Genomic DNA, 24870 nt, shown 5'->3' on the forward strand with positions numbered 1-24870 from the left:
GTAACATCTGACAAAAAGATCTAAAAACACTGAAGCAGCAGACTTTGTGAAAATTAATATTGGGGTCATTCTCAAAACATTTGGCCACAGCTGTACATGTACAAGACCAAGCACACTGCACAGGCACAGCATAATAAACCAATACTTGAGGGCAATGTTTATTTCTACAATAAGAATCAGTTTACTGTCAGTTTATTATTTCAACAGTTCTAATTCTCAGATGCATTCAAAGAAAGTCCACAGTCTACAATAATGCCATTAGTGTGTGGATTAGAACGGTGACCACTTTTTATCAACTCCTCTATCCCTCTCAGCATTCACAATAAGGTAAATATCACACAAAAAAATGTTTACTGATCTGTTTTTCTTTTTCATTAGTGTGATATTTACCTCAATTGTCAATGCTACATAGTTGCATAGAGTAGGTGAGGTTGAAAAAAGACAAGTCCATAAAGTCCAACCTATGTGTGTGATTTTATGTCAGTATTACATTGTATATACCTGTATGTTGTGGTCGTTCAGGTGCTTATCTAATAGTTTTTTGAAGTTATCGATGCTTCACGCTGAAACCACTGCCTGTGGAAGAGAATTCCACATCCTAACCGCTCTTACAGTAAAGAACCCTCTATGCAGTTTAAGGTTCACCCAATTCTCTTCTCATTTTAGTGAATGGCTGCATGTCTTATTCCCTTTCATGGAAAAGCATTATCCCTATTGTAGGGTCATCAGTACGGTATTTGTACATTGAAATCATATCCCCTCTCAAGCGTCTCTTCTCCAGAGAGAAAAGTTCAGTGCTGGTAACCTTTCCTCATAACTAAGGTCCTCCAGTCTCTTTTATTAGTTTTGTTGCCCTTCTCTGGACTCTCTCCATTTCCAGCACTTCCTTCGAGGACTGGTACCCAGAACTGGACCGCATACTCCATGTGCGGCCGGACCAGAGTCTTGTAGAGTGGGAGAATTATTGTTTTATCTCTGGAGTTAATCCTCTTTTTAATGCATGCCAATATTCTGTTTGCTTGCAGCAGCTTGACATTGCATGCCATTGCTGAGCTTGTCATCTACTAGGACTCCCCAGGTCCTTTTCCATCCTAGATTCCCCCAGAGGATCTCTCCCTAGTGAGTAAATTACATTCATATTTTTACCTCCCAAATGCATTATTTTACATTTTTCTACATTAAACCTCATTTTCCATGTAGTTGCCCACCCCAATAATTCAGATCTTCTTGCAAAGTTTCCATGTCCTGTGGAGAAGTTATTGCCCTGCTTAGCTTCTTATCATCCGCAAATATAGAGATTGAGCTGTTTATCCCATCCTCCAGGTCGTTTATGAATAAATTAAATAGGATTGGTCCCAGGACAGAATCCTGGGGGACTACACTTTCCACCCCTGACCATTCTGAGTACTCCCCATTTATAGAGGTGCACATCTTCACTGGCCTCACGATTCGATTAAGATTATCATGTCAACAATTCGTTTTAGTTTCCACGATGCATCACGATTACAGCGCAAGTGCTCATGTTTTTTTTGGTTTATTTTATCTGTTCTTAAAAAAAAAAAAAAAAAAAAACACTCCCTGCATGTACCAAAGTCTAAACACAGCAGACATCTTAAAGGAGCCTCAGGCTCTCCCCCAAAATACTGGAGGAGATAGACTGCAGACATGATACAAGAGATGATCAGAGACTGCAGACCTACTACAGGAGATGGTCAGAGACTGCGGACATGATATGGAGATGGTCAGAGACTGCGGACACGATACGGGAGATGGTCACAGACTGCGGACTAGGGCTGGGGAAAAAAATCAATTTAAATCTTGAATCGAGTTGAGAGGTCAAATCGATTAAAAATGTAAGCAAATCGATTCTTTTCGATTTTTTTTTTTTTCACCGCGCCGGTCCTGAGGAGCTGCGGGCAGGAGTTTTTAGGTGAGGCTGCAGCTTCGGCCTAGTCTGCGGACTAGGCTGAAGCCGCGGCCTCGCCTAAAAACTACATCATGCACAATCGATTATGCTGGATACCGCATCGATGCTGAATCGTGAAGGGCAGCATCGTGAAGCATCGATGCGCGGATTATTTTCAACAGTTTTCAATCCATGTATTTACCCTATGGTCCATGCCAACGGACCTTATTTTGTACATAAAACAGTAAAATCCATATACACCACGTCTACAGGCCTTCCTTTATCTAGACGGCAGCTCACCTCCTCATAGAAGGTTAATAGAACGATTCTTAATGAATACATGCTGATTACTGCTAATGATACTGTTGTCATTACTAAAATATTGTGTGTATATAGTCCCTTATCTCCTCCAAGAGCTTGCATACAATTGATGATAGGCTAACTGGTCTGTAATTCCCAGGGATGTATCTTGGCTCTTTTTTAAATATTGGTGCTAAGAGAGAGGAGTTGATAAAGTGGTGGTTGTTATTATTCCACATACTAATGGCATTTGTAGCCTGTGCATTTTTCCTATGAATTTAATTGACAATTAAAACTGTTGAACTATTGATTGATTTCCTATCGCAATAAGCACAACCCACAAGTATTATGTATGCCTATGTTAGAAATAGAAATACCTGGAGAATAAAACACTTCTATTGATTTGATTCATGTTAAGGAAAGCACTTTGTGCCAACATGATCTTTGCTCTATTCCGCCAGCCTCTAGAGAGGTCACCTGTGACACTGAATACCCTCTCTACAAAGACTTGAGAAGCTGGCATAGCCAGCAGGTCTAATGCAAAAGGTTTTAGCTGGTGATAAATTGTCACTCTTTGACAGCCAAAAATCTGTTGCGGTGTCCTCACTGATGGTGGCAACTTAGTGCAAAAGCTCTTTCTTTATATCTTCTGATCTGCTGTTCTATGCTGTTTAAGGAGATCCTCTGCCTGGGTCTTCTCCGGCATTTAGAAAGAAACCGAAAGACTGGCCTCTTAGATGTGGATGCCGCTGGTGGTGGTGCTTTTTCCACTTTCTGCGATGGTTCCACATCCTCTTAAGACAATTCCTCATGTTGTGTGTGGGGCAATGTGGATTTTCTTATGGCATACTCCTCTGCCTTTTTAAACAGTTCCTGAATATTCTCATCCGTCACATCAACAAGGGTTTCACAGACAGTAGGGTTGACAAAACAAGCAGCTGCTGCAAGTGGCAAACATTTCATCAGTTGGATCTAAGAATAAAGCGAAATGCTGGTTCACACTCCCTTTCATAACCTGTGCAATTGTGGCAAGGTCTTGGTAGCTAGTGTTCTGTTTAAAGTCCTCAAGGTTGTCGAGCAGATCAAAGAGGGTAGGGACATTTACATGGTCATAGTCATCTTAAGAGTAAGGCCACAATGCTCCAATATCTTCTGTGCAATTGAAGACCTGCGGAAGAGGGTCACTAATGATCTTGCTTTATCCAGTATTCTCTTCACACTTGCCTCCTTCTGCACCATGTGGGCCACAAGTTGCAAGGTATGCACCACACGTGGTGTCCGGTCCATGTTGATCTGTCGGTACCTAACAAGTGGAACACAGCCAAATAAGCATAAAGTAAAAAAAGTTTACTGTTCCATTCTATTATTTTAACACTTAACATCTTATGGGAATACTTTTACACAAGACTACAAATAAAGTGGAAAAATAACAAAGATGCACCCGTAGAGTAGAGCATATAGCGCCCCCATATCAATCATCTCATATCCATGTGATAATTGACTGTCGACCATAGGCGTCACCAGGGGGTGGCTATCGAGGCTGGAGCCCCGAATCTGGAGCCCATAGCCCCGAGTCTCTTGCTGCAGGTTCTGGCTCAGTAGGACCTGCAGCAGTGTGATCATCCAGCGCAGCCAGGGATTGGTGGACAAGCTGGCTGGATGTACACTGTGCAGTCAGGAAGGAAGACTTGACCTGTCAAATCGAGAGTGTGATGTCGGGTTTGGGCGGGACTGCTACCCAGACCCACCCCTCTTTCATCCAACCAGTGCAGAGTCGGCATTCATACATTGCTGGCCAGGACAAAGTTGCAGAGGGTCAGGATCATGGGTGTAGCGTGTGGAGTTACAACCGTGACCCCGCCCATGCTTCAGGGGGGGGGGGTGTGGCTCCCTGTTGCATTTGTTTTTATGTCGCTGCTGTGTGAGGGTAGAGGGCTCGCATGAGGGGCCGGTATGTTATAGGGCAGACCACTCCCCTCCCCTGTACAGGTGCCGTTGAAAAAACGGCTGAGTGGAGGAGGCGGGTCATCTGCTAAGGGACCGTTCTCTTGCTTAGAATGACACTACCTCCCAACTACCTGTTCTCCCTATCCATGCACCTCTGTGAGTTTGCCCCGCCCCCTCTGCGAGTTTGCCCCGCCCCCTCTGCGAGTTTGCCCCGCCCCATCGGCAAGTTGGTCCGCCCCTTCGCTAGTTGCCCCCGCCCCTTCGCTAGTTGGCCCCGCCCCCTCCTCACTGGTCTCCTCCCTTCACTTTTCGCTCCAATTCATTACCTCCTGATCTCTCCTGGCCTTTCCCTCTCACCCCCAACCTGTCCTCAATAATGGGGGGAGATCCGGTCAGGGGGAAGTGCTCTCTAAGCGGGTGCAGTCGATCCTACAAGCAAGCATGTTTATGGTGAGAGCACAGGATGGGAGTGACTGAGTACATTCTACTGTCCAGGAAACTGACAGGGCTGGAGGAGGACTGAGACTTCCCTGGATTCCCCCTGGAGTGACAGGAGCCAGCATGTGAAAGGGATAAGTTCTGAACATGCTGGGACTTGTAATGTGCAGGCAGCAGCGGGATCCCTGTGGATATAATGGCATAGTGCTGGGCCCATGCTCCAGGGGCCCGTTCCACCTCCCTGTCGCATTATGTCAGGGGTTTTCAGCCGCTGGCCCGCGGGCCACATGTAGATATAGCTGGCTGGCTTGCTGTCCCCCAGGGTGGATATAACTGCCTTGGGGACAGCAGCAGCCGCCGCCAGCCATACCCGCCCTGGAGGACAGCAGCAAACGCTGCCAGCCATACCCGCCCTGGAGGACAGCAGCAGCAAACGCCAGCCATACCCGCCCTGGAGGACAGTAGCATCAAACGCCGCCAGCCATACCCGCCCTGGAGGACAGTAGCATCAAACGCCGCCAGCCATACCCGCCCTGGAGGACAGCAGCCGCCGCCAGCCATACCTGCCCTGGAGGACAGCAGCCGCCGCCGCCAGCCGTACCTGCCCTGGAGGACAGCAGCTGCCGCCGCCAGCCGTACCTGCCCTGGAGGACAGCAGCCGCCGCCGCCAGCCGTACCTGCCCTGGAGGACAGCAGCCGCCGCCGCCAGCCGTACCCGCCCTGGAGGACAGCAGCCGCCGCCGCCAGCCGTACCCGCCCTGGAGGACAGCAGCCGCCGCCGCCAGCCGTACCCGCCCTGGAGGACAGCAGCCGCCGCCGCCAGCCGTACCCGCCCTGGAGGACAGCAGCCGCCGCCGCCAGCCGTACCCGCCCTGGAGGACAGCAGCCTCCGCCGCCGCCGCCAGCCGTACCCGCCCTGGAGGACAGCAGCCGCCAGCCGTACCCGCCCTGGAGGACAGCAGCCGCCAGCCGTACCCGCCCTGGAGGACAGCAGCCGCCAGCCGTACCCGCCCTGGAGGACAGCAGCCGCCAGCCGTACCCGCCCTGGAGGACAGCAGCCGCCAGCCGTACCCGCCCTGGAGGACAGCAGCCGCCAGCCGTACCCGCCCTGGAGGACAGCAGCCGCCAGCCGTACCCGCCCTGGAGGACAGCAGCCGCCAGCCGTACCCGCCCTGGAGGACAGCAGCCGCCAGCCGTACCCGCCCTGGAGGACAGCAGCCGCCAGCCGTACCCGCCCTGGAGGACAGCAGCCGCCAGCCGTACCCGCCCTGGAGGACAGCAGCCGCCGCCGCCGCCAGCCGTACCCGCCCTGGAGGACAGCAGCCGCCATGAAGATTGAGGTCAGTTTTTTTTATAAAGTCAAACAGCAATGGACATGTCTGTTTGTTTTCTAAACTGGGCTGCTTTCAAACTGATCCACAGGTGCAGCTTCGGGTTGCCTGCACTGAGCCATAGACTTCTGTTATTACCTGCAGGTTTGGTGCGCTTTCACCAAGTGCATCCGTCACACCTGCAGTATATAATAGAATTCTATGGCAACTAACCTGCATGAAAGCCACAGATACACTGCGCTGCACCCACGGTGTGAGTCAACCACAGTGCATCAGTGTGAAAGCAGCCTTAGGCCCCTTTCATACGATCAGTCCAATCGGGTCCGCCTGTCTGTTTTTCAGGTGGACCCAATTTGACCCTGCATTCACTTCTATGGAGCGGCAGATGTAAACGGATTTGTGTCCGTGTACACTTGCCTACCTCCAACCTCTGCCTTACTGGCACCGTCCTCTGCCCTACTGGCACCGTCTTCTGCCCTACTGGCACCGTCCTCTGCCCTGCTGACACCGTCCACTGCTCTGCTGGCACCGTCCACTGCTCTGCTGGCACCGTCCACTGCTCTGCTGGCACCGTCCACTGCTCTGCTGGCACCGTCCACTGCTCTGCTGGCACCGTCCACTGCTCTGCTGGCACCGTCCACTGCTCTGCTGGCACCGTCCACTGCTCTGCTGGCACCGTCCACTGCTCTGCTGGCACCGTCCACTGCTCTGCTGGCACCGTCCACTTTTATGGTAGGCTAAGTTTATATTTTAACGGTGACATTTTGTTTTATTATATTTTTTCCCTATTTTAGGCCTTGCTGGGTAATTTAAAAAAAAAAAAAGCGCCAAACCCCAGTGATCTCTTTCATTTTGTTCAGATTGATCTGTTGCCTACCCCTGCTCCAGAGTAGTCAAAAGATTTTGCAGAAACTGTCCACATTTTGACATGCTGTTCCTCCAAGTTCTTTTGAATGATCCTCTCAATATGTAAATAAAAATCTGAAATGATTCCTATAGAATAAAACGTCATGGCCTCAAACTTAAAAATCCAAACTGAAGTCTGGTGTGCAGTCCCCTTAAACCCTCATCGTCTTTAGCATGAGGATGTGTCCTCCTCTCTCCCTCCAGTTAGCCATTGTGGACACTTGGACAACCTTCATCTCAGATGCTTGGGTGCGGGAGGTGGTGTCCAGGGGCTACAAGCTAGAGTGTCACCACCAGCTCCCTCCCCGGTTCATTACTTCCAACCTGTCTGTGAGCATGACACAGATTAGCAGGTTTCAGTGCAGTCTTAGTTGGCCTTCTGGACAGAGAGGAGAGGAGGTGATGCAGCCAGGTGGAAGGGGAAGACACAGGCCTTCCGGAACAGAGTGGTAAATTTTAACATAATATGGGTGACTGACGATTGTGCGTTTGGGGGGGCAGACGAGGAGGAAGGTTAATGTACCAGTAAGACCCCTTTCACACGGCCACGACTTAAGTCGCACGATTTTGACGCGATTTCAGGGAATGCCTGTGTAAACTTGAGGTCTATGGACCTCAACTCGCATGAAAGTCGGATCATAGTAGTACAGGGACTACTTTGAAGTTGACACGACTTGAATGGTTATCATTGGAAATAATCATATTTTGAAGTTGACACGACTTGAATGGTTATCATTGGAAATAATGGGGAACGACTTGTCATGCGACTTTGCAGTCCCAATTCACAGGGCAAGTCGCACAAGTGTGAAAGGGGCCTAAAATGCTGCAGCTTGGCCGCCACATAGTACAACCAGGGGTTACGAATAGCTTCCTTCTCCCACCGACTCATAAAAAGGTTTGCCATTGATGGGCCATATTTAGCCCCCATGGCTACACCACTTTTCTGTCTGTAATATTTTTTCTCATGCCAAAAAAATGGCTCATTGCCAAATCAAGGGCCTGTAGAAGGAATTCTCTCTGTTTCTGTTTGATATAAGTACTTCCCAATGCCCACTCAACAGCCTTCAAGGCATGATGCTGCTGAATGTTGGTATAAAGGGAATTCACAGCCACACTAGCTAGAATATGATCGTCATCTACTGTCATGGGTTTAATCAATCCAAATATTCCCCCGATCTAGAGAACAGTGAGTCAACACCACTGACTATAGATCTACCTGGGGGTCTAAGTGGATTCTTATGCACTTTGGGTAGCTGGTAAATAACCGGAACTTTAGGTGCACCTGGAATAAGTTATCTTGCCTCTTTTTTGTTTAATATTCCATCCTTATGTGCTCCTTTAACCGCTAACCGACCAGCCGCTGCAGTTAGACTGCGGCAGGTTGGCATGGCTGCGCAAATCACTTTAGCTGTACGTTGCTCCTTTAAGACGTCACAGCAGGCATGCGCCACCGCGTGTTCCCTGACCCAAAGCGTGTGCCCTGCTGACAGAGCGAGAACCGGGATCTGTGTGTGTGGAAACACACAAATCCCGGTTCTCTCAGGGGAGAGGAGACCGATCGTGTGTTCATACGAATTATGTACACCGATCGGTGGTCTCCCCTAGTCAGTCCCATTCCCCCTACAATTAGAACGCACCTAGGGAACAGTTAACCCCTTGATCGCCCCCTAGTGTTAACCCTCTTTTCTGCCAGTGACATTTATACAGTGATCGGTGGCTATTTTTTAGCTCTGATCGCTGTATAAATGTTAATGGTCCCAAAATAGTGTCAAGTGTCCGATCTGTCCGCCTCAGTGTCGCAGTCCTGATAAAAATCGCAGATCGCCGCCATTACTAGTGAAAAAATAAAAAGAAAAATGACATAAATCTATCCCCTATTTTGTAGACGCTTGTAGACACAATTGTAAAACATTGAGCTCATCAGTTGAAAAAATAGCATTACTCAAGTTGAAAATTCCTTCTATTATGTTTCTCTTTTTGCCTCCCCTGCATCCTCTCGTCCTTCTCTTCTTTCCCCATCTAGATAGGGTTGAGGAGGTGCCATGGGATACCACGGTCTCCAGGAAGACATTTGGCATCATACGCAGCATTAAAAGCAGTATTAGGTTTGGCAGATTGGTCTCTCATATCTGGTGTAGAACTCCGTGGGGATACCGTAATCACCAGGGGCCTTGCATGTAGGAAAGGAAACGGCTGCCTTCTGCAACTCCTCCAGAGTCAATGGAGAGTCAATTAGTACGCTGATTTTGGGATAAAGTAGGGAGCATCAAATTGCATAAGCATTCGGAGCCTCCACAGAATACTAACTCTTGTAATTTTCTCGGGTTGTTAAATGTAAGGCCATCAGAGGAGCAATATGTATCTGAATGGTACACAATAATGTAATAAACTACCTTTCAAAATTGTAAACGTATACAAATATGTAAAAGGCGATGCAAGGCAAACCAGCCACATGGATGGATGGACCAAAAACCAGCAATCCTCAAAGCTGCCCAACAATCAATGGAACATTATAATATGGTCATTGACCCTCAAATTAAAGGATAAAGGAGGATATACTCAGTGTATAGTATACAGCAGTATGCTAGTTGGGGTATTTAATGAACAAAAAAGAGAAATAACGCAAAATCACCTTGAAAGGGGAACCCCATGGACGGTGTACATAAAGAGTACCTGTAGAACCCACTTGATGTACAAAAAAATATATATCAAAGTGAATGGATAAAATATAGAAATATATACCAATTCCATGAGCACCATACTACCAACTGTACCCCAACACTCCAATATATGGTTATATCATGAGGGGCTGACCAAAGGTTATTAAAACACAAATGCCTTCAGAGCTCAAATAGAGCTGGGGTCTAGAAATACAGGTACACCCATCCTTCTATAGGGGCCAATCATCTCAAAGTTACAAAGGGTTAAAACTTTTAATAAGAAAGGGAACCCAAAAATATAATTTAAAAAATATTGGGTATTGACAAACATAACCAAGGACTAATTCCAACAAATCTAGTGAGTACGGCTCAAATACACTCCGGCCACCACTATCCTATGTTATGAACCTGCTGCTCAATGTGGCCAAATAAATTAGCCCAGGTATAGCCCAGGCATATTGCACAGGCTTGGTCCTCTGTTCTTGTCATCACAAAGCTGGTAAAGGGTAATAACAAGCAGCCAATGTTGTAACGAGTGCCTATAGACAGTGTCTGCAGGGAAGCTGCAGGAGATCATCAGAAAAACAAATGGTGAGAACAGTATTTTATAAAACGAAGAATGTCACATATGCTCTTTTTACTGTAACTAAATCCTGCACAGGACGCCGCCTTCTACACATTTGTAATATCCAGTGGTTACATGAGTGTATTGCAGTATATAGCTTGTTTGGCATCTGTCAGCAAAGCTGGCTTTAGACAGATCAAAATACAGCCAGTTCACCAGTTTGTCTGTCCCTGTTTGACAGAAGTCGATCAGACAACTTGTAAAACTTTTTGTTGATCAGCAGATGCAGCCAATCACTAGATACTGTCAGGACCGAATCCTGCTGTCAGAATACAATATCCCGGCAGGGGGCAGCATAGGAGAATTCCTCCATGCACCTCATTTGTGTGGATGGAGGATACTATTGGTCTTTTTGGAAAGGGGGGGGGTTGCCTGCTGACTGAATGGAAAAAAAACTACTCCTATATGATCTTTTATATATATTAGCCTCTCTTTATCTGCTTCAGATCCACGCTATAGCCGAATGACGGCTACAGCGCAGATCTGCTTTGCCGGGGGGCCGTCAATAGAGGTCCTCCCCTTTGCATGCTCGCCACACCCCCATGAAGGGCGTGCGCTGTGATCAGCCGAGTCAATGAGACTCGGGTGATCACAGATCTGAGTAAGGGGCTGATCCCGACCCCTTACCACGTGATCAGCTGTCAGCCAATGACAGCTGATCACGTGATGTAAACAGAAGATCGGTAATCCTTTTTTTTTTTTTCTTCTCACGCTAACATCACGATCACGGCTTCTTGTTGAAGGGACATCGGTCTCGAAGAGGAAGAGGTGAAGCCGCCTCATGTGCCCACCAGTACCGCCTGCCAGTGCTACCTGACAGTGCCACGAATCAGTGCCCACAGTACATAAGTGCCATCTATCAATCAGTGCCACCTATCAATGCCCATCAATGGTGCCACCTAGCAATGCTGCCCACCAATGCCGCCCGCCAGTGCCACCTTATCAGTGCCCATCAGTGCAGCCTATTGGTGCCCATCAGTGCAGCCTCATCAGCATACATCAATGAAGGAGAAAAATTACCTGTTTGCAAAATTTATTAACAAAATAAAAAAGGTTTTGTATTTAAAAAAAAAAATACAAATTTGGTCTTTAATTTTTTTTAACAAAAAATAAAAAAACCCAGAGGTGATTAAATGCCACCAAAAGAAAGCTCTATTTGTGGGAAAAAAAATGATAAAAATTTCCTTTGGGTACAGTGAATGACTGCGCAATTATCATTCAAAGAGTGACAGCGCTATAAGCTGAAAATTGGCCTGGGCAGGAGGGGGGTTTGGGTGCCCAGTAAGCAAGTCGTTATCTTGATAGTCAATACGGTGCATATACATGTATTTCACAATCTGCAAATCCTCATTAGCACTGAGCTGAAGTAAACCGCAGAGGGTACCAACTAAATGCAATATATATAAAAAATTATTTTATTAAAGATCACAAGTGGCAACTCACAAGATGCAAAGAGCATGTAATAAAAAAAAAAAATATATATATATATATATATATATATATATATATATATATATATATATATATATATATATATATATATATATATATATATATAAAAATATATATATATATGTGTGTGTGTATATGTATGTATATATATATATATATATATATAAATTTATTCCCTTGATAAACAAAACATCATACACATCGTGCCAAAATATAAATACAGGTTCAAGATCCAATCATACTGCTTTGCATCCTTCAATTAAAAAAAAAAGGAAAAACCCCAAAAGAAAAATAATTAACAAAAGGATATTTTAACAGAGCTATGATTTAAGCCATATCATTTGTCATATTTGATATCTATCCACATCTAGTATAGCAAAAGTAAACTTTTAGTCCCTACTATCCACGGTGGCCCCAAGCATCCTGTATATAAAGGCATCTATATTATAATCAATAACCCCCATGGGCATTAGATGCCGTATACGGCTTATACAGCCACTTTGCCCATACCTTGTCATTTACTAGGACAACCCCTGTTGATGTAGGTATCTCACTACAGTGGGAGATTATTATTTACCAATTGTTTCCAGTATAAAAGCGTAGGAGGAGGTGGTTTCTTCCAATGTAAAGCAATGACTTTTCTCTAGCATAGAATAATGTATTATTAACAAACACTCGCTCAGATGCTGTAGGGAGAAAAGCCTCCACTAGACCCGGCAAACATACAGACATTGAGACTGGCAAAGGAGCAGAAGTAATAGAGTTCAACAAGTCCACCACTTCCACCCAAAAAATAACTATGTATGGACAAGACCAGAAGATGTGTGTGAAATCCCCTGAGCCGATCCACACCGCCAACACTCAGAAGAGCACAAAGGATTTATCTTTTGAAGTCTGTGTGGCGTTATATATGCTCTGTGTACCAATTTAAATTGGGTCATACGGTCTCTCAAGGATGCCAGAGTTTGCAGAGGGAAATCCCACATGCTCCTCCAATCTTCCATGTCCAGATTTGGTATGTCTTGCATCCACCTAGCTCTAAGACCCTCTAATGGCAGGATGGAAATTAAAATAAGATGAGACTACAGTCTTGAGGTGGACCTCTCAAAACATTCAGACCTAAGTACTGATTCTAGAGTTGATTGTATAATCATTATACTATCTTGTGGAAACTGAGCATGAAAAGTATGGGAAAGCCGGAAATATCTAAATAAATGGGAACTAGGCAAATTAAAAGTTGAGGTAAGTGTAGTGAAAGTCGCCAATTTTCGATCAGTAACCACCCAAGAAAGTAGTTTGATATTATACTTGGTCCATGCAATGGGCTCTGGTAATTTACAAAACTGGGGAAGAGTAGGCTTAAGCCATAGGGGGCATTTGGGGAAATCGCACCCTTAGGATAATGCTTGGATCCAAGGCCAGCCTCCCAAACTCGAATAGTGGTGAGCATTGAGGCGGCCAACTGGTAGGGTGCCCTGTGGCTCCTAAATACAAGTACCTTAAGAACTTCTATAGAACCTACCACCGCTGCTTCCAACCGAGTAGAAGAATTAGATAAACCTGGACCATGTGGCCGTAACCAGCTCAGTGGACAGAAAATATTTATATAAATCTGGAAAAGCTAAACCCCCCTGGTCACAAGGGCGCATCAGAGTGGTTAGTTTATACCTGGGGTTCTTTGATCCCCATAAAGATGAAAAAAGTTGATTTAATCTGGTAAAAAAGGAGACAGGGAGCCACTGAGGAGAGTGTCTAAAAAGATATATAAATGTTGGTATAATTTTCATTTTTAAAAGATTAATACGTCCTAGTAAGGATAATGGCAAAGACTTCCGCTTTAAACTTTGACTCAATATCTCCCAAGATTGTGGTCAGATTCCAGGAAATAAATTCAGAAGCATGGCGGGAAATTACAACTCCGAGGTACTTGAAATTCTCTACCCACTGCAATGGAGTATCCTTCGAAGCCATGCTACGAGCCACGATGTCTATTGGGAACAGCAAGGACTTGGTCCAATTTACCTTCAGCCCGGTAACCGCTGAAAAGGAATCCAATATCTGTAGGGCCCCTTGGAGAGAGGGTCCGGCGTCATTCAAAAATAAAAGATCATCTGCATACAAGGCTACCCTCTCCTCCAACCAAGCCATCCTTTATATTGGGGGGAAATGTGGAGAGCCTCTGCCACAGGCTCCATAGCAATAGCGAAGAGGGTCGGAGACTGAGGACAGCCCTGCCGAGTTCCCCTAAATAATGAAAAAGTTGTTGACAACAACTCTCCCCTCATTTTCGCTGCAGCTATGGGACCTGCAACCATTTTATAAATACCATTGGAAAGCCCATTCTGCAGAGTACCTCCCATAAAAAGGGCCATTCAAGAGTATCAAAAGCCTTCTCTATATCTAGAGGCAACAACTCTAGATCCTATATTAAGATGTGAGGCATGAATATTGGTGTATAGTCTCCACAAATTCACATCAGTGACCCTCCCAGCCATAAACCCTGTTTGATCTGAATCAATAATGCTAGGCATCATTGGTTGCAGTCGTCAGAAAATAAGTTTTGTCGATCTTAAAATCTACATTCAAAAGGGCAATAGGCGTGTATGAGGCACAAGAGGATGGATCTTTTGGGGGCTTGTGAATTAAGATTATGTGGGCATAACTCATTGAGTCAAGCAAAGCTCCCTCTTTCAAACAATTAGAATAAAGAGAAGCCAATACAGGAGCATGAAAGTCACTATGGGCCTTGTAGAATTCAATAGGAAGGCCATCCGGTCCTGGAGACTTCCCCAATGGAAAGGAACCAATGACTGAAAGGACCACCTCCGATGTTATAGGGCGTATTAGCATTTCCCTCTCACTGTCTGTTAACCAAGCCAGTGCAATTGGGTCCAGCCAAGCCGCTAAGTCAGCTGGCTGAAAATCAGGAGTCAACTGGGAAGTATATAGTGTCTGATAAAATTAGCGAAAGGTCTCCAAAATTTTAGATTGTGTACTAGCCATATCTCCTGAGGGGGGGTACGTATTTCCAAAATCGGAATACTAGTCTGTTCATGTTTAGCCATCCTGGCCAAAAAACGACCATTACGATCCCTGTGCTTGAAGAACTTGTGTTTATTTTTATATAGATCCATCCTCGTAGCCTCAGCCATATGCAGATCCAGGGTCCATTTTCCATGGAGTAAAGCATTAAAGTTGACCTCTGTAGGATCCTCAGAATATTGAGCTGTTTTTTTGTTCACTGTGGCCTGCAAAGCATCGCTTTTTGCTCGTTGGGCCCTATTAACCGCCTTAATAAGGGATATGTACTGTCTACTTGTATAGGCCTTGAAGGCATCCTATGTTATTGCTGAGGTGGAGGACCCTACATTAAATTCCCAGTACTCCACTAAAAGGGACAGAATTTTATTAACCATATCTGGATGTGAACCCCAGTGGGTTCCCAATCTCCACTTTTCTGCATCTCGAGAGTAATGAAGACTAAATGTAAGCATTAGCGGAGCATGGTCAGATAACCCGCTAGGCAAATATTTGGCATCTACCATGTCTGCTAATATTGGCAAAAGCTAGATCTATATGGGAAGCAGTCTTATAAGAAGTTGAAAAACAAGAATATGCTCTAGTTAATGTGTGTTTCCATCGACAAGCTTCTACCAGGCCTTCCATCTGGGCCATGAATATCTTTGGACCTATGGACTTTTTAGGATAATCATACAATCCCATAGCACATTGAAACACATGATTATGTTGTAGTTATAGCTGTATGCCTACCTGCACCATTCTTGATACTTCTGTGTTAGCACTGAGCTGGATTATGTATGCATGACCACTATGTTCACTAGGGAATTCATTGTGAAAATGCAATGAAATCTAAAATACATGCGTTGACACGGAAAGATCTGTATCCGACATGCTATTTTAGCTTCATGAATGAGCCTGTATTGATTTTGTACATCTACAACTTGTTTATATTTTAGGAATATGTGCTATCCCACATAGAACTGCCGACAACACTTGAGGCAGCTGAGGCTGCAATAAAACGTCATGAGGACTTCATGACCACCATGGATGCTAATGATGAAAAGATCCGAGGGCTGGTGGAGTCAGGCAAAAAACTCATCCAAGAGCAAAATGTCAACTCTGAGAAGATTCAGGAGAAAGTCACGTCTATTGATAAAAGGTAGGCTTGACTTTTTAGTATTTCTCTTTCACATAGTAATTTTAAATTTGCTAACATTAAGATGCAGGCCTTTCTCAAAATATAATACATTGACCTGGATCTTTTTTATTTTTGTAAATTTATAAGATTGTGTATTTCCTAGACACAAGAAAAACCGAGCAACAGCTGCTGAAGTTTTAACTCGCCTAAAAGATAATCGTGACCTCCAGCACTTTCTCCAGGACTGTCAAGAAGTTAGTATTTTTTGCTAAATGTACTTGTGTCTAATATGCCTATGATAAAGCCAGATAAGACTGGAAACTCCTAAAAGGTATGTCTTTTAGAATGTAGTAGTCCTGTTTTGTACTTAGCACACTGTCTTTCCCCAGCTTACTTTGTGGATCAATGAGAAGATGTTGACGGCTCAGGATGTCTCGTATGATGAGGCCCGTAATCTGCACAGCAAGTGGCAAAAGCACCAGGCATTTATGGCTGAACTGGCTTCAAATAAAGACTGGCTAGACAAAATAGACAAGGTGAAATAAAGTGTATTCGATTCATGGCATGAGAATAACCCATTGTTTGCATTGACCTAATTTGCATTACATTTAAAACCATAACCTCATGCTTCTTAGTAGATTCTAATGTTATTCAATAAATAAAAATATCTGTCTGCTTGTATTTATTGTTATTAAGAGAAGAGTCTAAGTTTTAAGAGTGGCTAGAAGTAGGCCTCAGAAATTAAAGCCACAATATAATGTGAAAAATGCATTTTATCTGTAACCTCTCCACTGCTAAAAATGTTTTTATCCCTTTTCCAATTTCAGGAAGGGCAACAGCTCATTGCTGAAAAGCCAGAATTGGAAACAGTGGTGAGAGAAAAGTTGGATACCCTTCATAGCCAATGGAATGACCTGGAATCCACTACTCAGAGTAAAGCACAGTGCCTTTTTGATGCCAACAGGGCAGAACTGTTCACACAAAGCTGCTCTGCGCTGGAAAGTTGGTTACAAAATCTTGAAGAACAACTTAATTCAGATGATTATGGGAAAGATCTTACCAGTGTAAACATTCTACTCAACAAGCAACAGGTGCAGGATTTTTTTTTTATTTTTTAAACCTTAGATTTTTTTTTTGTTTCCCAAAACACCATATATACACATATATACATTTTTTACAATTTTAGCCATCTTCCATTTTTGTATGTGTGTATTTTGCATAGAAAATTGTGAAGTAAAGCAAATATACCAGCAATATTTGACTGGTTCTAATATACATGCTGAAAGATGTAACTTCTGTGTAGAGAAAGTTAGAAAATAATCTATTTAAGTTTTAAATGGTAGTGGTTTTGGAAAAGTGTCTACTTGGTGCATGAACTTGAAAGCTCTGTCCGTGTATGATTTCAGATGCTGGAGAATCAAATGGAAGTGAGGGCAAAGGAGCTGGAGGCTATCCAGAGTCAGGCCCAGGCTTTGGGTCAGGAAGATGCAAACATAGTAGAAGTTGATTCTAAGCACAAAATGGTAGAAGACAAATTCTCAACACTACGTGCACCACTCGGTGATCGAAGGAAATTGTTGTTGGCTTCTAAGGAGGGTCACCAATTTAACAGGGATTTGGAAGATGAAATTGTAAGGAGTGTTCTCTTTTAACTTCATAAACTTAGATGCTGTGACATATACTGTAGACATGTAAAAAATGGAATTCTGAAGTTGTCTTTTTTTGTTTTTGTTTTTTTGTTTTCTTTTCCTAAGCTTTGGGTTAAGGAGAGAATGCCAATGGCCATATCTACAGAGCATGGGAAAGATCTTCCTACTGTACAGCTACTCATAAAGAAAAACCAGGTGAGGCACAGTATGAAAACCCTGGCTTTATATGGCTAATTGCAATGTAGCACTATAGTAAGTATTGGTCCATAAGTTCTGGTGTTTAAGTAAATCCCATCAGGTTGGATTGCACTTTGTATATCTGTCTTTTTCTTTAGCAATGCTTCTTTAACAGGAAATTCTTTTTCTGTTTGTTTTTCTGACCATGGAAATCTTCCATATGCCACCTAAATTCTTCTACAGATGTTTACCTCATAAGTTATAACTTTCAGCAAATGCTTTTAGAGATTCTGATACCTGCACAATCTCCCATGGAGGTAGATGTGTGAGAATTTGTTATGAACTACTGTCTGGCAAGGCATGTTGGGACATTTGGCACCTTGAGAAGTCCTTGTGTTTTTTTGTTGTTTTTTTTGTTTTGTTTTTCTAGTAGATGTCAACTGTTAAATGTTTCCCCACTCTAAAATTGCCATCACATCTTGTCAGTTTGGCATTAAAGAATTTGTGGGTTTGGCATTAAATGAATTTGGACCATGTAAGATTTGAGCCTCATGCACACAGGATGTTTTTACAGCTGCCGTGTTTAGCTTCAGGCATTTTTTTTCTGTAGCCAGTAAACTCCCCAGCATGTCATCCTAGGTGTCCATGCACACATGGGTTTTTATCAGCGTTTTTTGGCCTGGGCGTTTTCTGGCTAGGACCCCCCCTTCCCAGAACTATTGTGTTTTAATAGTTTTTCAGCTGTAGAAACACTCTAACTCTGATAAAAGCTTAAAAACACTGAAAAACACGGCTATTCTGCGCTTATCAGCATTTTTTTGTGGTAATATAATTTTTTTTTTTAAAAAAAGCTAAAAAATGCAAACCCTGAAAGGTTACTGCAAAAACGCTGCAAAACTCATTCTACAGGTTAACGCTACTGGCTTTTTTAGAACGTCCAGGGTACATGAGGCCTTACCACTGCTTTGCAAAGCAGGTTATATTTTACCTTTGACATTTTTATAGGGCGACTGGGTGTTGGCTAACTTATACAACTCCTCAATTTTTATGACGACTCCCCTCTATTTCTTTTGTAATTTCTTGACTCCGCTCTGACAGACACTGCAAAAGGAAATTCAAGGACACCAACCTCGAATCGATGATATCTTGGAAAGAGGGAAATCTACGGTGAAGAACAGTTCTCTAGATGCTCAGGAGATAGGTGAGAGACTGGAGTTGCTACGGAGTACATGGCAGGAGCTTACCACTGAGGCAGGAAAGCGGCATGCACGTCTAGAGGAGTCCCATTCTGCACAACAGTTTTATGCTGATGCAGCAGAGGCTGAAGCTTGGATGGGAGAACAGGAACTGCACATGATGTCTGAGGAAAAGGCCAAGGTTTGTTATTTAAATCTTCATGCAGAGTACTGTTTTTCCAGAGCAATATATAAACCTGTCTGGGCGTATACCTGCAGCCCAAGTGGTGATTTCGCTCTTCTGTGCCAGTTGCCTTTAGCCTCCAATATATATTTTTTTTTTTTTTTACTCCTATAGGATGAGATGGGTGCTCAGGCTATGCTAAAGAAACATCTACTGATGGAGCAAGCTCTTGATGACTATGCTGAAACTATCCATCAGCTGGCCAACTCTAGCAGGGATATGGTTTCCAGGAGCCACCCAGAGAGGTATGTAGATAAAATCTGAAATGTTACCTTCTTCATTTTACATTGCTATAAAAAATGGTTATCTGCAAAGTGTTTCAATCGTTATATACCCAAACGGATTGAGTCTATAAACAGTGTGTGTATGTATCTGTGTGTAAAAAAAAAAAAAAAAACTATATAACTAGAGCGATATAGATGCAGTGTTTGTGTGTATATTGAATCAACATTTGCTATGGGACACTATACTACAAAATACTCCCATAAATGCGGGCCATTTATTGCAACCAAGATTTGTTAATTTGTACACAGAAAAAAGTGTTTTTCATAACAAATTCATTCAAGACCATGTTGCAAAAATGAATGCACCCCAATGAAAGTCTTAGGAACAAAGCAAAATTTTAGACGACAAAATCCTAATTAACAATAATTCAACTACGGGTGAGTCTAATTCATTAAACAGGTGTCCAGCAGACAGTTTGTTATAAAAGGGGGTTACTTAGAGGTTGTATACCCTGCTTTGTGATTTTTACCTGTAGGTAAAATATCTCCTAAACGTACACTGTTTAGGAGATATTTACCCTGCATGCAGCCGCTGACGTGAGCATTCTGAAGGTCTGGCATATCATGCCGGAACTTCAGATCTTCTGCCAGAACCGAGGGATCCCACGCGCATTGACGTCATTGCAGCTCCGGCCACTCACAGCGCCAGAGCCCGCAAACCTGGAAGAAATCCAAGGGGAACATGTCAGCCCCCTCAGCGGGACTTTGTTCTAAGGTAAGTATTTCATAATGTGCTAGCATGCTATGCATACTAGCATATTATGCCATTGTTTTGCAGGGTTTTTTTTTTTATTATTGCTGTCAATGGTACCACATGGAGGAAAAATGTCAAGGCCTGAGAGAGAAAATTTCTTTACAAAAGAAAGGTGAAGGCTATAAGAAGATCAGCAAAGCTTTACTTGTCAGTCAGAATACTGTACAAAAGTAATACCAGAATTTAAAGTGATAGTAAAGCTTAGGTATTTTTTTTAAATAACAAACATGTTGTACTTGCCTCCTCCTTTGCACAGAGTGGCCCCGATCCTTCTTTTCTGGGGTCCCCCCGCAGCACTCCTCCTCCTCTTCTTGAGTGCCCCACTGAGAGCCGCTTTCCATCGGGGCACTCGTGCAGGCTCGGCCCTAGCTCCTGTGTCACTGGATTTGATGCTGTCAATGGCTCCCGCTGCTGTCAATCAAAATGCATTCAGGTGAAAAACTGTGAGTGTTTACAACCCCTTTAACAAAGATGGAATTGCAACCATCTCAGAGACATCTAGGCCATTTGCGGAAGTTAACAGTTCGACAGAAGCGTCTTCTGATGAGAAGGGTTGAAGAAAATCGCCATGCAAGTTCACTGCAGTTGGCTAAAGAAGTAAAAAGCCAAACTGGAGTTGTTGTTTTCCATGACAGCATACGGCGTACACTGCAGAGGAACGACATGCATGGTTGTCCTCCATGAAGGAAGCCTTTCCTAAAGCCCATGCACAAAACGCATGCCTAGAATTTGCCAGGACCCATGCTAAAAAAGACTACTGGAACTCTACTCTGGGGTGATGAGACCAAGATAAATGTTTTTGGAACTGATGGCTTCAAAACTTTATGGCGTCACAAAGGTGTGGAGCACAGAGAAAAATGCACGGTGCCTACAGTGAAACATGGTGGTGGCAGTGTCCTTCTGTGGGGCTGCATGAGTGCTGCTGGTATTGGGGAGCTGCATTTCATTAATGCTATGATGAAGAGAAGATGTTACCATCACTCAGTGCCCGTGGTCGTCGTGCACTTTTCCAACATGACTGCTCCAAAACACACATCTAAGGCCACTGTTGCACTTCTGAAAAACAGGGTGAAAGTGATTCAGTGGCCAAGTATGTCTCCTGATCTGAACCCAATCGAACACCTATGGGGAATTCTAAAGAGAAACAAGTTGAGCATCACTCTCCATCCAGCATCCAGACTCTAAAAGAGGTCATTCTTGAAGAATAGAAAAATATAGATGTTGCAATATGTTGCCAACTTGTTTATTCCATGCCTAGAAGACTTGGTGCCATCTTTACAAATCATTTGAGGTCATACAAAATACTAGATGTAGTAGTTTGTGTTGTGGGGTGTATTCATTTTTGCATCAACTAATTCGCGTAAATCTGAAGATTTTGTAATCTAAGTTATATTATTAAAGAGGAACTGCAGTCTGCTCACATTATTTGTAATTAAAACCTCTTTCTGAAGCTTCCCTCCAACCACTTTGCGTATTATTTTATATATACTGTGATTCTGTACTTGCCAAATATGCTGCAGAAATCTCCCTCCACTGAGTCTGGCTGCATCCATTTTAACTGTGGGCAGCTGAAACTGCTGCCTTTTCACTTCCTGGATTTACACAGAGGCACACCTCCAGCTCTGTAGCTCTCATTGGCCCTCTTATGACTCCTCCCCCTCCCTTCCTGGGAAACTCTTGCAAGAGTGAGCATGAGCTGTGCATGATTTCATAAGCCTAGGCTTTTTACCAGACAAGAAACAGGAAGTGGGCTGTATAAGGTATTTACTGGCAGAAAAAAAATAGTTTATCGTACATCACGGGACAATGAGCCATAGTAGTAACTATATGGGTTATATAGGCCACCTTTAGGTGATGGACACTGGCACACCCTAAGACAGGAAGTTTACTCCCTATATAAACCCTCCCATTACTGGGAGTACCTCAGTTTTTTTGCCAGTGTCTAAGGTGTTGGTCACAAGTAAAGATGTGCTATGCTGAGCTCTGCTGGAGTAATCCTTGCTGGGGCAAGCCATGCAGCTGGATCCATTCAAAGTGTCTCTTTTGGCCGAATTGAATGGTACCCGGGCCTCGTGTCGGAAGAAACGAGGTTTAGCCTGTAACGCTTCTCTTTTTAGAGAGCTGGACCCCGGGATCCAGTGCTTTGGTTTTCTAATGGAGCCCGCCGTGAGGGGTGAAGATTGGGTCTGTTTGGTTTACCACAGAACCCTGCAGCATGATAAGGTAAATGGAGATTCCTAAAGAATTTTTAAGTTCTTATGGGTTTTCTCCTTTAAGTAAACCTTGTCATGCCTAAAGTCACCACCAGGGGCTGTCAAGAGCACGTACCTGTTCCATGCTTGTCAGATCTCGTTCTGTCAGCAGAAGCTGCAGGCTTCCTCCAGTCCCAAGCCTCTGGCAAGATTTTGGGTTTTTTTTTCTTAATACATCCCCCACCAGGGCTCCCCTCTCCAGGAAGCAGAGGGAGCCCGGAACGATTGGCGGTATGCCGCTCTGCTCCCTCCTACACAGCTGCAGGCGGCAGTTCTTTCCTTCTCCATCCTCCCTTCAGATTCAGCTCTCCTCCTCTGCCCCCTCCCCCCACATGCCGAGCCAGTCAATCGGAGGCCACTCGCGCGGGAAAACAATCTCTTTTAAAAAGAGTAGGGGGGGGCACGGAGGCGGGAGGCGTGGCTTAGCGCGGCATCCGCGTGCTTCAGCGTCCACACACAGGACTGTGTAGGCTATAAATACAGCATTTGCAGGCTGCGTTTGCCTAACGGAGGGACACAGCAGACGGGGACACAGGCATTCCCCAGGCACGTTTACTTTGCATCAGGCTGAGCGTTGATAGCAGTTGCTGGACTATTTGCTCAGCAGTGGGTGCATTTTTTTCTGTCAATACCTCTGTGTTTGGCAGAGGGGAAGGTGTAAACACCCCAAAAAAGAACCCAAAAGTGTTACCCTTGGGCTCTGGGGACCCTGGTCTTGCTTATGCAGCACCATCCTCCCCTAAAGGAAGTGGGCAGGCCAGTCAGAGTGAGCCATCGGGTTCGGCAAGTGTTGCCACTGTTTACAACATTTCAGCCCCTGTCTTTATTACTGAGGATGTTTTCTCCTCAGCTATGATAGGATTCGAAGAAAGGTTAACGGCTTTAATCGGATCTTCCCAGAATGGGAGAAAGCGCATTAGGTCCCCTTCTACCACCCAGGACCCTCAAACAGAGGAACAGTGAGAGGGAGAAGATGAATCCTCTTCCAAGGGATCAAGTGTGGATGAAGCAGCTTAAGCTTCACACTCTGAGAAATTGCTGGTGCAATCTCTTATTGAAATGGTTCGCTTCAGATTTATCCTACCTTTAACTGAGTCGGCTGAAAAGCCCACTTCTTGTTTGGGTTCACTAAAGCCTCCTCAAGCTTTGCAGGCCTTTCCCGTCCATTCATTGCTGGAACAACTTATGTATTCTGAGTGGGTTCACCCAGATAAGCATTTTTTTTCCTCCTAAAAAGTTTTCAACGCTTTATCCTATGAAGGAAAAATTAACTAAAAAATGGGGTATACCAGCAATTGATGTGAATAAAAATTTGACTTGTCCGGTTGACAACGCTCAAATGCTTAGGGATCCAACCGATAAAAAGTTGAATTCCTGCTAAAAAACATTTTTTCTTTGGGAGGTTTAGTGGCTCAACCTGCAGTGGCGGCAATTGGGGTATGTCAGTCTTTGAGGGACCAGTTGAGACAGATGCTCAAGGGTTATCCCTGATCAGCAGGCCCAGGATTTAGCCGAGTTGCCAGGGGCTTTGTGTTTTGCAATTGATGCAATGATAGATTCTATTCTTCAGACTTCTCGCCTTATGCTTGGGTTGGTGCATATGTGTAGAATCTTATGGTTGAAAAATTGGTCAGCCGAAGCGCCATGCAAAAAGCTCCTGGCTGGTTTTCCTTTCCGCGGTGAAAGGCTATTTGAGGATGATTTGGACAAATATATCCAAACAATATCAAGTGGAAAGAGTACCCTTTTGCCAGTTAAGAAATGGAGTAAACGTCCCTCATTTTAACGGGCGGCTTCTCCAGGACTGAGGGCATCAGCCTCCAGGCAGTCGCGACAGCCTTTGTCGTCAGGTTCAAGAGGTAAACCTCAGGGTCAACCCCAGGGATAAAAGAAGTCCCGGGGCAGGGAACCCCCTACAAGACAGAATACTAAATCCTCTTTATGAAAGGGCCCCCTGCTCACTCGAGTGGGGGGAAGGCTTCTGCCGTTCTCAAGGGTCTGGCAGGAAGAGTTTCGAGACAGATGGGTGGTCTCCACAATAGCTCTAGGTTACAAACTAGAGTTCCGAGAGTTTGTCTCTTTTCCTCAGGTCAAATGTCCCCATAGATCCAGAAAAAAAATTCTCTTTCGAGCGTTAGACCGACTTGTGTCTCAAAAGTCATGGAAGGGCAGGGGTTAGGGTTTTATTCAAACCTTTTCACGGTGCCAAAACCATATGGAGATGTCAGACCCATTCTAGATATCAAAGATGTAAACCGATTCCTGAATATCCGCTCTTTCCGCATGGATTCAATCCGATCAGTTGTCTCCATCCTACAAGGAGGAGAACTTCTGGCGTCAATTGACATCAAGGATCCATACCTCCATGTGCCTATTTTCCCCACTCACCAGAAGTATCTGCATTTCGAGGTAGAAAAACTAAATTTTCAGTTTGTAGCTTTGCCTTTCGGTCTAGCTACTGCACCTTGGGTGTTTAAAAAAGTTCTAGCCCCTCCTCTGGCAAAGTTAAAGGCTCAAGGTATAACAATTGTGGCATACCTAGACGACCTGCTCTTGAAAGACCGGTCGGTAGCCCGCTTAGGCCAAAGCATGGTCACCACACTCAACTACC

The 24870-nt window shown here is 44.4% G+C and overlaps 1 protein-coding gene across 3 annotated transcripts in view; it reads left to right on the plus strand.

The window, feature by feature from the left end:
• SPTBN2 (spectrin beta, non-erythrocytic 2) overlaps positions 1-24870 on the plus strand; it is a 1434510-nt gene that overhangs the window by 1193317 nt on the left and 216323 nt on the right. For all 3 annotated transcript variants that reach the window (XM_073605131.1, XM_073605132.1, XM_073605133.1), the window contains 8 exons: positions 15543-15745; positions 15888-15978; positions 16114-16260; positions 16552-16815; positions 17131-17355; positions 17479-17568; positions 18649-18927; positions 19084-19214. In XM_073605131.1, the coding sequence (XP_073461232.1) occupies positions 15543-15745; positions 15888-15978; positions 16114-16260; positions 16552-16815; positions 17131-17355; positions 17479-17568; positions 18649-18927; positions 19084-19214 (1430 nt within the window). The remainder of the gene's footprint in view (positions 1-15542; positions 15746-15887; positions 15979-16113; positions 16261-16551; positions 16816-17130; positions 17356-17478; positions 17569-18648; positions 18928-19083; positions 19215-24870) is intronic.

Source organism: Aquarana catesbeiana, linkage group LG11, assembly GCF_042186555.1.
Source record: "Aquarana catesbeiana isolate 2022-GZ linkage group LG11, ASM4218655v1, whole genome shotgun sequence".
Taxonomy (NCBI): domain Eukaryota; kingdom Metazoa; phylum Chordata; class Amphibia; order Anura; family Ranidae; genus Aquarana; species Aquarana catesbeiana.